Genomic DNA, 12,433 nt, shown 5'->3' with positions numbered 1-12,433 from the left:
AAGCTTTTCACTTGGACCTGCATGCCACAAGCACATGGTTAAGGACAGCTTGATTTAGCCGCTTAGGCCTGGATTTATTTCCTTGGGCCTTCCTATCCATTGATGCTCAAAGCCTTGGATCCTTTTTACCCTTGCCTTTTGGTTTTAAGGGCTATTGGCTTTTTCTTCTTCCTTTTTTTATATTTTTTTTGCAAGCTTTTGCTTTTTCACTGCTTTTTCTTGCTTCAAGAATCAAATTTATGATTTTTCAGATTATCAGTAACATTTCTCTTTGTTCATCATTCTTTTAAGAGCCAACAATTTTAACATTCATAAACAACAAGATAAAAAATATGCACTGTTCAAGCATTCATTCAGAAAATAAAAAGTATTGTTACCACATCAATATAATTAAACTAAATTCAAGGATAAATTCGAAACTTATGTACTTCTTGTTCTTTTAAATTAGAAACATTTTTCATTTAAGAGAGGTGAAGGATTCATGGAATTATTTATAGCCTTAAGACATAGTTACTACATACTAATGATCATGAAGTAGAGACACAAAACATAAACAAACATATAGCATAAAAACCAAAAAACAGAGAAATAATAACAAGGAATGAGTCCACCTCAGTGATGGTGGCGCTTTCTTCTTGAAGAACCAATGATGTCCTTTAGCTCTTCTATGTCTCTTCCTTGCCTTTGGAGTCTCTTTTCCATTGAGCTCCTTCCACACATATGTCCATAAGAACTTGGTCCAACCTTTGATCAAAGTTGACCCTTCTAGTGTAGGGGCGTGCATCTCCTTGCATCAAGGGCAAGTTGAACGCCAACCTTACATTTTTTGGACTAAAATCTAAGTATTTCCCCCAAACCATTGTAAGATAATTCTTTGGATTCGGGTTCACACTTTGATCATGGTTCCTAGTGATCCATGCATTGGCATAGAACTCTTGAACCATTAAGATTCCGACTTGTTGAATGGGGTTGGTCAGAACTTCCCAACCTCTTCTTTGGATCTCATGTCAGATCTCCGGATACTCATTTTTCTTGAGCTTGAAAGGGACCTCGGGGATCACCTTCTTCTTGGCCATAACTTCATAGAAGTGGTCTTGATGGGCTTTGGAGATGAATCTCTCCATCTCCCATGACTCGGAGGTGGAAGCTTTTGTCTTTCCTTTCCCTTTTCTAGAGGTTTCTCCGGCCTTAGGTACCATCAATGGTTATGGAAAAACAAAAAAAGCTATGCTTTTACCACACCAAACTTAGAATATTGATCGCCCTTGAGCAGGAGAAGAAAGAAGAAGAAGAAGAAGAAGAAGAAGAAGAAGAAAATATGGAGGAAAGGGAGAAGTGTGTGGTTTCGGCCAAGGTGAAGAAGAGAGGGTTGTGGTTTGTGAAAATGAAGAAGGATAGAGGGGTTTATATAGTGAAGGGAGAGGGAGTAGGTTCGGCTATTTAGGGAGGGTTTGGGTGGGAAAGAGATTTTTAATATTAAAGGTAGGTGGGGTTTTTGGGGAAGAGTGGATGGATATGAGTGGTGAAGAGGTGATGGGGAAGAGAAATTGAGGTGATTGGTGAAGGGTTTTGGGGAAGAGTGTTTATTGGGTTGTGTGAAAAAGAGAGAGAGAGAGAGAGAGAGAGAGAGAGAGAGAGAGGGTGAGTTGAGGTAGGTGGGGATCCTGTGGAGTCTACAGATCCTGAGATGATCCTGTGGGGTCCACATATCCTGAGGTGTCAAGGATTTACATCCCTGCACCAATGAGGCGTGTAAAACGCCCTTTGCTGCAATCCTGGCATTCAACGCCAGATTGATTCTTGTTTCTGGCGTTGAACGCCAGCTTTATGCTTGTTTTGGGCGTTCAACGCCCATCTGAAGCATGTTTCTGGCGTTGAACGCCAGTTCCATGCTTGTTTCTGGCGTTCAGTGCCAGCTCTCCTCAGGGTGTATTCCTGGCGTTTAAACGCCAGGATGTTGCTTGTTTCTGGCGTTTAACGCCAGATCCATGCTCTGTTCTGGCGTTGAACGCCAGCCAGATGCTCCTTACTGGCGTTTAAACGCTAGTAAGCTCTTTCTCCAGGGTGTGCTTTTTCTTTTGCTGTTTTTTATTCTGTTTTTAATTTTAGTATTTATTTTGTAACTCCACATGATCATGAACCTAATAAAACATAAAGAAGAAATAAAATAAAAATAAAATTAGATAAATAAAAATTGGGTTGCCTCCCAATAAGCGCTCCTTTAATGTCACTAGCTTGACAGTGGGCTCTCATGGAGCCTCACAGGTGATCAGGTCAATGTTGTATACTCCCACAATCAAACTTAGAGTTTGGATGAGGGGATTCAACACCAAACTTAGAGTTTGGTTGTAGCCTCCCAACACCAAACTCAGAGTTTGATTGTGAGGGCTTTGTTTGACTCTGCACTGAGAGAAGCTTTTCATGCTTCCTCTCCATGATTGAAGAGGAACACCCTTGGGTTTTAAACACAAGGTAGTCCCCATTCAATTGAAGGACTAATTCTCCTCTGTCAACATCAATCACAGCTCCTGTTGTGGCTAGGAAAGGTCTTCCAAGGATGATGCATTCATTCTCCTCCTTCCTAGTGTCTAAGATTATGAAATCAGCAGGGATGTAAAGGCCTTCAACCTTTACCAACACGTCCTATACCAATCCATAAGCTTGTCTTGCTGACTTGTCTGCCATTTATAATGAGAATATGACAGGCTGTACCTCAAAGATCCCCAACTTCTTCATTACAGGGAGTGACATAAGATTTATGCCTGACCCTAGGTCACACAGAGCCTTCTCAAAGGTCATGGTGCCTATGGTACATGGTATTAGGAAATTGCCAGGATCTTGTCTCTTTTGAGGTAATGTTTGCTGAATCCATGTATTTAGTTCATTAATGAGCAAGGGAGGTTCATCTTCCCAAGTCTCATTACCAAACAATTTGGCATTCAGCTTCATGATGGCTCCTAGATATTGAGCAACTTGCTCTCCAGTTACATTTTCATCCTCTTCAGAGAAAGAATAGTCTTCAGAGCTCATGAATGGTAGAAGGAGATTTAATGGGATCTTTATGGTCTCTATATGAGCCTCAGATTCCTTCAGGTCCTCAATAAGGAACTCCTTCTTGCCTGGGAGACGTCCCATGAGGTTTTCCTCATTGAGATTCACGTCCTCCCCTTCCTCTCTAGGTTCGGCCATTTTGATTATATCAATGGCCTTGCACTCTCTTTTTAGATTCTCTTCAGTATTGCTTGAGAGAGTACTAGGAGGAGTTTCAATGACTTTCTTACTCAACTGGCCCACTTGTGCCTCCAAATTTCTAATGGAAGACCTTGTTTCACTCATGAAACTTAAAGTGGCCTTAGACAGATCAGAGACTAAGTTTGCTAAATTAGAAGTGCTTTACTCAGAATTCTCTGTCTATTGCTAAGAAATGATGGATAAGGCTTGCTGTTGCTGAGCCTATTTCTTTCACCATTATTAAAGCCTTGTTGAGACTTTTGTTGATCCTTCTATGAGAAATTTGGATGATTTCTCCATGATGAATTATAGGTGTTTTCATAAGGTTCACCCATATAATTTACCTCTGCTATTGCATAGTTTTCAAGATCATAAGCTTGTTCTTCAGGAGAGGCCTCTTTAGTACTGTTGGATGCATTTTGCCATCCATTCAGACTTTGAGAAATCATGTTGACTTGCTGAGTCAACATTTTGTTCTGAGCCAATATGGTATTCAGAGCATCAATTTCAAGAACTCCCTTCCTTTGAGGCATCCCATTACTCACGGAATTCCTCTCAGAAGTATACATGAATTGGTTATTTGCAACCATGTCAATGAGTTCATGAGCTTCTGCAGGCATTTTCTTTAGGTGAATGGATCCACCTACAGAATAGTCCAGTGACATCTTAGAGAATTCAGATAGACCATAATAGAATATATCCAAAATGGTCCACTCTGAAAGCATGTCAAAAGGACACCTTTTGGTCATCTGCTTGTATCTTTCCCAAGCTTCATAGAGGGATTCACCATCTTTTTGTTTAAAGGTCTGAACATCCACTCTAAGCTTGCTCAGCTTTTGAGGAGGAAAGAACTTAGCCAAGAAGGCCGCGACCAGCTTATCCCAAGAGTTCAGGCTATCTTTAGGTTGGGAATCCAACCATATTCTAGCTCTGTCTCTTACAGCAAAAGGGAAAAGCATGAGCCTGTAGACTTCAGGATCTACTCCATTAGTCTTAACAGTCTCACAGATCTGCAAGAACTCAGTTAAAAACTGGTAGGAATCTTCTGATGGAAGTCCATAGAACTTGTAGTTCTGTTGCAGTAGAGCAACTAGTTGAGGTTTTAGCTCAAAATTGTTTGCTCCAATGGCAGGGATTGAGATGCTTCTTCCATCAAACTTGGAAGTAGGTGTAGTGTAATCACCAAGCATCCTCCTTGCATTATTATTTTCGGCTGCCATCTCCTCTTCTTTTTCGAAAGTTTCTCTAAGGTTGTCTCTGAACTGTTGTAATTTAGCTTCTCTTAGTTTCCTCTTCAGAGTCCTTTCAGGTTCAGGATCTGCTTCAACATGAATATTCTTGTCCTTGCTCCTGCTCATATAAAAAAGAAGGGAACAGAAAATAATAATAGGAATCCTCTTTACCACAGTAGAGAGATTCCTTTATGTTAGTAGAAGAAGAAGGGAATAGAAGAAGGAAAAGGTAAGAATCCAAACACAAGGGTGAAGATAAGTTCAGATTCTTGAGATGAAGAGAAGTGTTAGTAAATAAATAAATAAATAGAATAGGATGAGAGAAGGAGAAATTCGAAAATAAATTTTGAAAAAGAGTTAGTGATTTTCGAAAATTAAGAGAAGAAATAAAATTAATATTAAAATTTAAAACAATTAGTTAATTAAAAGAATTTTGAAAAAGAGGGAGGTAATTTTCGAAAATTAGGGAGAGGAAAGTAGTTAGGTGGTTTTGAAAAAGATAAAATATAGTTAAAACAAAACAAAAAGTCAACTAGTTAGTTGAAAAAGATTTGAAATTTAATTTTGAAAAGATAAGAAGTTGGAAGATATTTTGAAGTTGAATTTTTGAAAAAGATATTTTAAAAAGATATGATTGAAAAAGATATTTTGAAAAAGATTTAATTTTTAAAATTAAAATTGATTACTTGACTAACAAGAAACTAAAAGATATGATTCTAGAATTTAAAGATTGAACCTTTTTTAACAAGAAAGTAACACTTCAAATTTTTGAATCAATCACATTACTTGTTAGTTAAGTTCCGAAAATTTGAAATAAAATTAAGAAGAAGATTTTGAAAAATATTTTTGAAAAAGTTTTTGAAAAGATAAGATTTTTAAAATTGAAAATTTGACTTGACTTATAAGAAATAGCTAAGTTTTAAAAAATTTTGACTAAGTCAACTCAAACTCTTGAAATTTTGAGAGAAATAGAGAAAAGATATATTTTTATTTTTGAATTTTTAATGATGATAGGAAAAAACATAAAAATGACCCAAAACATGAAATTTTTGGATCAAAACCAATGATGCATGCAAGAACACTATGAATGTCAAGATGAACACCAAGAACACTTTGAAGATCATGATGAATATCAAGAACATATTTTTGAAAAACTTTTGATGCAAAGAAAACATGCAAGACACCAAACTTAGAAATCTTTCGTGTTTAGACACTATGAATGTAAAAATGTACATGAAAAACATCATACAACACAAAACAAGAAAATTTAAAGATCAAACAAGAAGACTTACCAAGAACAACTTGAAGATCATGAAGAACACTATGAATGCATGAATTTTCAAAAAAATGCAAGAACAAGATGAATATGCAATTGACACCAAACTTAAAACATGACACAAGACTCAAACAAGAATCACAAAATATTTTTGGTTTTTATGTTTTTATGATTTTTTTGTATTTTTTTAATTATTTTTTTCGAAAAACATATAGGAAAAAGAAAATAAGAATTTCAAAAATTTTTAAGAAGAATTCCATGAATCTTTCAATGTTAGCCTAAAGCTCCAATCCAAGGGTTGGACATGGCTTAATAGCCAGCCAGCTTTAGGATATAAATCAGGCATGCAACAACTGATACTTCATCCAACTCTATATACATGCCTTTTATGTTGACAGGTGGAAGCCTCAATCCAAAAGAATTTGGATATGGCTTTACAGCCAGCCAGGCTTCAACTTGTTACATGAAACTCTAGAATCCATTCTTAAAAATTCTGAAGTCATAGAATAATTTATTTATTTATTTATTTATTTATTTATTTTGAAAATAGGGATAAATTTTTGAAAAAAAAGTTTTTGAAAAGAAAATTACCTAATCTGAGCAACAAGATGAACCGTCAGTTGTCCAAACTCGAACAATCCCCGGCAACGGCACCAAAAACTTGGTAGGCAAAATTGTGATTTCTGATAATGGCATTCATGTTCGTTCTCTCCCTGGTAATGGCGCCAAAAACTTGATGCATGATACCATGGTCCAAACATAACTTCACAACTTTGCACAACTAACCAGCAAGGGCACTGGGTCGTCCAAGTAATAAACCTTACGTGAGTAAGGGTCGATCCCACAGAGATTGTGGTATGAAGCAAGCTATGGTCATCTTGTAAATCTCAGTTAGGCGGACAATAAATGATTATGGAGTTTTCGAATAATAATAATAATAAATAAACAGAAAATAAAGATAGAAATACTTATGTAAATCATTAGTGAGAATTTCAGAAAGGCATATGAAGATGCTGTGCTCCTTTTGAATCTCTGCTTTCCTACTGCCTTCATCCAATCCTTTTTACTCATTTCTATGGCAAGCTGTATATAGGGCATCACCGTTGTCAATGGCTACATCCCATCCTCTCAGTGAAAAAGGTCCAAATGCTCTGTCACGGCACGGCTAATCATCTGTCGGTTCTCGATCATGTCGGAATAGAATCCATTGATTCTTTTGCGTTTGTCATCACGCCCAACAATCGCGAGTTTGAAGCTCGTCACAGTCATTTAATCCCTGAATCCTACTCGGAATACCACAGACAAGGTTTATACTTTCCGGATTCTCATGAATGCCGCCATCAATTCTAGCTTATACCACGAAGATTCTGATTGAGGAATCCAAGAGATATGCGTCCAGTCTAAGGTAGAACGGAAGTGGTTGTCAGTCACGCATTCATAGGTGAGAATGATGATGAGTGTCACGGATCATCACATTCGTCATGGTGAAGTACAACGAATATCTTAGAACAGGAATAAACTGAATTGAATAGAAAATAGTAGTAATTGCATTAAAACTTGAGGTACAGCAGAGCTCCACACCCTTAATCTATGGTGTGTAGAAACTCCACCATTGAAAATACATAAGTGATGATGGTCCAGGCATGGCCGAATGGCCAGCCCCCATGAACGTGATCAATAGTCTCCTAAGATAAATAATGGAATAAAATCGAGACCAAAGATGTCTAATACAATAGTAAAATGTCCTATTTATACTAGACTAGCTACTAGGGTTTACAGAAATAAGTAATTGATAGAGAAATCCACTTTCGGGGCCCACTTGGTGTGTGCTTGGGCTGAGCTTGAGCTTTACATGTGCAGACGCTTCTTTTGGAGTTGAACGCCAAGTTGTAATGTGTTTTTGGCGTTCAACTCTGGTTCGTGACGTGTTTCTGGCGTTTGACTCCAGAATGCAGCATGGAACTGGCGTTGAGCGCCAGTTTACGTCATCTAATCACGAATAAAGTATGCACTATTACATATTGCTGGAAAGCTCTGGTTGTCTACTTTCCAACTCCGTTGAGAGCGCGCCATTTGGAGTTCTATAGCTCCAGAAAATCCATTTCGAGTGCAGGGAAGTCAGAATCCAACAGCATCAGCAGCCCTTTGTCAGCTTTCATATCAGAGTTTTGCTTAGGTCCCTCAATTTCAGCCAGAAAATACCTGAAATCACAGAAAAACACACAAACTCATAGTAAAGTCCAGAAATATGAATTTAGCATAAAAACCAATGAAAACATCCCTAAAAGTAACTATATCCTACTAAAAATTACCTAAAAATAATGCCAAAAAACGTATCAATTATCCGCTCATCACTGGCCCTTTTACAAATGGAGGTTGGATATTCTAGTACCTTTCCCAATATCACCAGGACAGGTAAAATTTTTGTTAGTAGCAATTGATTATTTTACTAAGTGGATAGATGCACATCCACTTGCAAAAATAACCTTGGACAAGGTATGCAGTTTTATTTGGAAATCCATCATATGTAGATATGGTCTGCCTTGAGAGATTATTTTTGATAATGGTCCACAATTCATTGATAAGAAAATTGCATCATTTTTAACTGACCTTCACATTAAGCATCATTTTTCCTCTGTCGAACACCCGCAAAGTAACGGGCTCGAAGAGGCAGCTAATAAGATCATATTGTAGGCATTAAAGAAAAAATTAACAGATGAAAAGGGATGTTGGGCCGAGCTAACACTAGAAATACAGGGGAGCTACAATATGACACCACAATCCACAACTAATGAAACCCTGTTCCGGTTAGTATACGGCATGAACTCTATGATTCCGATAGAAGTCGGTCAAGACTCAACTCGGACGAAGTACTTTGACGAAGATGCCAATATGGAAGCAAGATCAGTCGAACTCGACACAATAAATGAAGAACGATGCCTAGTCAAAATTTGACATAAGTCCATGCAATTAGCCAACATGCAAAAGAAGTACAACAAAAAAGTACAACCAAGGGTACTACAACAAGGAGATCTAGTGCTAAGACAAATAGAAGAAGTTCGAAAACCCATAGGACATGGAAAATTAGCAGCAACATGGGAAGGACCTTTCTGAGTCTCTAAAGTCATCGGAAAGGGGGCTTATTGCCTAGAAACCTTAGACAGGACGACTTTACCCAACACTTGGAACATTTCATCTTTAAAGTTCTATTATGGTTAATTTTTCATTGTAAAGTTGGAGTGGGCAGGTACTCTTTTTCCTGATCACAGATTTTTTTTCCTAAGGAGGGTTTTACTCAGATAGGTTTTAACGAGGCCGACCACTCCACACCTTTCAAATTGGAAATTTTTTCCATATTACAATGAAACATATTATTTTCTCCCAATTCTTTTTTACATTAGTCTATCTACTAAGATCATTCCATTCAAATCAACGCAAATAAAAAAGTTTGGATACTGATGTATGAGCATCTTTTCTATCTTTTCCTAGTGAATTTGCATTTGAATCGTTAAATTTAATCAAGCTTTAAATATCTTTTAGCCACTATAAATGCTACTTTGAGTTGTGTGCAATTCTGTTTATTTCAGGTAGCATTTTAGACGAATTTGACAGAGTTTACATAAAGAAACGAAGCCACAGCAGAATAAGGAGGTGGCAATCCAAGTTTGGCACCAGGAGTGCTTCAAACTCCCATTGCTCTCGGACACAACGGCGCCAAACTTGGGATTCTCCACACTCACCTACTCCATGAAGTATATGGCATTCAAGCGGCGCCAAACTTGAGATACCTCAAGTTTGGCGCCAACTAAGAAGACTTGAAGAATGCATACGGGTGTGACGGCGCCAAACTTGGTTTAGCTCAAGTTTGGCGCCACCTTTAATAAACCAAGTGGTCCTCATTCGATCCTCCAGGCCTGCACGAGATGTTAATTTATTTTTTATTAAACTTTTATTTTATTTATAAATAGGAAGAGATATTATTCAGTTTTAGAAAATATGTTTTTTTCATTAATTAGGATTAGATATAAAAGGGAAAAGAATTAGCCATTCGGGCTCTTTTCTTCTCTTCTTCCTCATTCCCAAGTTACCATTTTTCTGAATCCTAATTTTCTCTCTGAACCATGAGCAAATAAACCTTCACTATTAATGTTAGGAGCTCTGTCTATTGTATGGATTGATACTATTATTTTTCTATTTTAATTCGTGTACTGGTTTCTATTTCAAGAATTATTTTCGCTCTTTATCTTATGAATCTGGGTGGAACGGAAGTATGACCCTTGTTCTAATTGAGTTCTTGTATAACTTGAAAAAGCTCTTTACTTGAACAACAGCTTGAAAATAATTTCTCCTAAATTTCTAATTATTTGGACTTAACGGGATACGTGACATATAATCCTATTATATTTGGGTAATTAGGGTTTCTGTGGCATATAAACTAGAATTGAACTTAACCCTCTAATTGGAATCAAGTGACCAAAGAATTGGCGGTTGATGAAGGTTAGAGGAGACTAAAAAGGTCTAAGAAATTAGGGTTTAGTCAAATATAGTTTGTCATGAATTGAATCTTGCATGATTAAAATAGTTTGTAAGAAAAATCAATCTGGAAGATAGATATCTCTGAAACCTTAACTGTTTTTTCCATATATTATTCTTATCAATTTACTGCTTGCATTCTAATCTTCTGAATTTACTATTAATGCTTTTGAACCCTCAAAAAACCATTTTCTGTTTGTCCAACTAAGTAAATCACTCAATCATTGTTGCTTAGTCCATTAATCCTTGTGGGATCGACCTTCATTCACTTGAGGTACTACTTGGTATGACCCAGCGCACTTGTTGATACAACAAATATTAAACATTCAGAATATTCTAAGTCTAAACCGACATCAAATGTCGGAAAATCAGTTCAACAACATATCGATACTAGATCGGTCACCAAACCAAAGTCAAAATATAAAAATACCAAAAAATATTCATAAACATATTACTTAATCTTTATCAGAGGGGAGAGGGTACGTTCTCGTCATGCTCTTCACCCGCCTCACCGTCATCGAGCTCGCCATTCACCACAAATTTTGTCACATCGAGTTTTCCGACGTCAAACTTGGGCGCAAACACGAAAACCTGACTCACACCTTGGTCAAAACCGGCAACAAACATTTCTAGAACATCATTTTCTAATTCATGAACATGGGCAGGCATTTCACCTTTGGTCTTGTCATTTTCTTTAATTTGATTTTGTAGAAGGCGGATCTGATCCTGAAACTTAGCAACCTCCTCCTCCTTATCTTTCATCTTACAAGTCACATCAATGATGATGTTTTCCTTCTCTTTGACAGATCGCTCCAAACCCACAACTTTTCGGCAACAACATGCTGCTCTACCCTTAGCAACTCAGTAGCACGACCAATACATAACAAACGAGAAGCTGCAATTTACAACAAAAATAGAGAAATAAGAAAGCATACATACAAGCAAACACAACCCAAATAGTGACGATAGTATACCAACCTAAATAAACTTTTCCATCCCTTCCACACCCGTACGACGAGTTAGCCTCATATCTCCAAGGTACTGAGAAACTCTATCAGCCAGCTCGGAGATGGGATATTGCTCACTCCAAAGGGATTGAGGATTCACCCCCTCCAAAAACCCATGAAGTTTTTCTACCTCTCAAATACCGACATATCACCCTTGTCCTCTTCGAAAAGCACCTCCAGTGACTTCTGTGATTCAACCCTTTTTCTTTTTGGAGAAGGATGAGATCGAGTACTAGAGTGGGCAATGTCCCCACAAGCCTTCTTCACTAACCCCAAACCACTACTGTCTTTCTCGCCTTTCTTCTTCAGAAAAGACTGAAGCCGAGAAGTTGTCTAGTTAGGAACCTTTCCAGTTACAAACAAAAATAGTGTTATGTTAACATTTAGCAACCAACCAATTAAAAAGACACGAAAACACATTACCTATATAAGCTTTCAAACCCTTTTTTCATTTTCTTTCTCAAAATTCAATAATTTTGGAATGGATAAACATTCACCAACTGTGAAACACTCTATCAAAAAGTCTAAAAACATATTTTTCTCTTCACTTCTCTCTATAGCCTCAAGAATTTGCATTGGTTCCAAGTACCAATACAGAAAAAATCTCTCTATCAATTTACTATCCAAATAGAAAGGGCATTCTGTCTCTAATGACCAAACTTTCACAAACATAAATTTAAAACTCTTAAAATAAGATTTATAATGCAAAAAAATGGAATGACCAGGGAAGCTGCTAAGGTAAACCCACAAACCTTTTCGCACCCCCTTAGATTGAAATAAAGAAAAGAAAATATTCAAAGATGTAAAACACTCCAGAAAAGACATCAAACATTCAAAAGCCCACTAAAACGCCCACAAGTTTGGGTGTAACTGCGAGGGGCACAGTTCAATTGCGTTAGAACCTTGCACTCAAAGTCAGAAAAAGAAAATTTCAAATAGAGTTCTGTAAAACAAAGGGTATACACATAGAAGAAAGCCCAATCCCCCCTCCTCTCACAAACCCTCTCCTCACTACCACAAAGGAGAAGTTCGACGCCAATAGGCGAACCCTCTTTGATCAATTTCAGAGCTTTAAGCTCGAGCAGTGAGTCGTTATCATAGTAAGCACAAGCACGAGTTTTAACATCAACATGCACCCAGTGACATGGATTTTC

General features: G+C 37.3%; 1 protein-coding gene and 1 non-coding gene across 2 annotated transcripts in view; one reads left to right on the top strand and one right to left on the bottom strand.

Moving 5' to 3' along the window:
- The first annotated feature begins 3,950 nt into the window (after positions 1-3,950).
- LOC127747882 (small nucleolar RNA R71) lies at positions 3,951-4,058 on the top strand. Its single transcript, XR_008009829.1, has one exon. It is a non-coding gene; the product is annotated as a small nucleolar RNA R71 (small nucleolar RNA).
- A 6,679-nt stretch (positions 4,059-10,737) lies between these two features.
- The window catches only part of LOC107490028 (lupeol synthase-like), a 56,399-nt gene continuing 54,703 nt past the window's right edge, over positions 10,738-12,433 (bottom strand). Inside the window, exons 19-20 of the mRNA XM_052261789.1 lie at positions 11,421-11,612; positions 10,738-11,124 (exon numbers count right to left, since the gene is read on the bottom strand). Of these exons, the coding sequence (XP_052117749.1) occupies positions 10,738-11,124; positions 11,421-11,612 (579 nt within the window). The remainder of the gene's footprint in view (positions 11,125-11,420; positions 11,613-12,433) is intronic.

The sequence above is a fragment of the Arachis duranensis genome, chromosome 5 (assembly GCF_000817695.3).
Source record: "Arachis duranensis cultivar V14167 chromosome 5, aradu.V14167.gnm2.J7QH, whole genome shotgun sequence".
NCBI classification, from domain to species: domain Eukaryota; kingdom Viridiplantae; phylum Streptophyta; class Magnoliopsida; order Fabales; family Fabaceae; genus Arachis; species Arachis duranensis.
The sequence above is the reverse complement of the archived record's forward strand: the minus strand, read 5'-3'. Positions and strand labels throughout refer to the sequence as shown.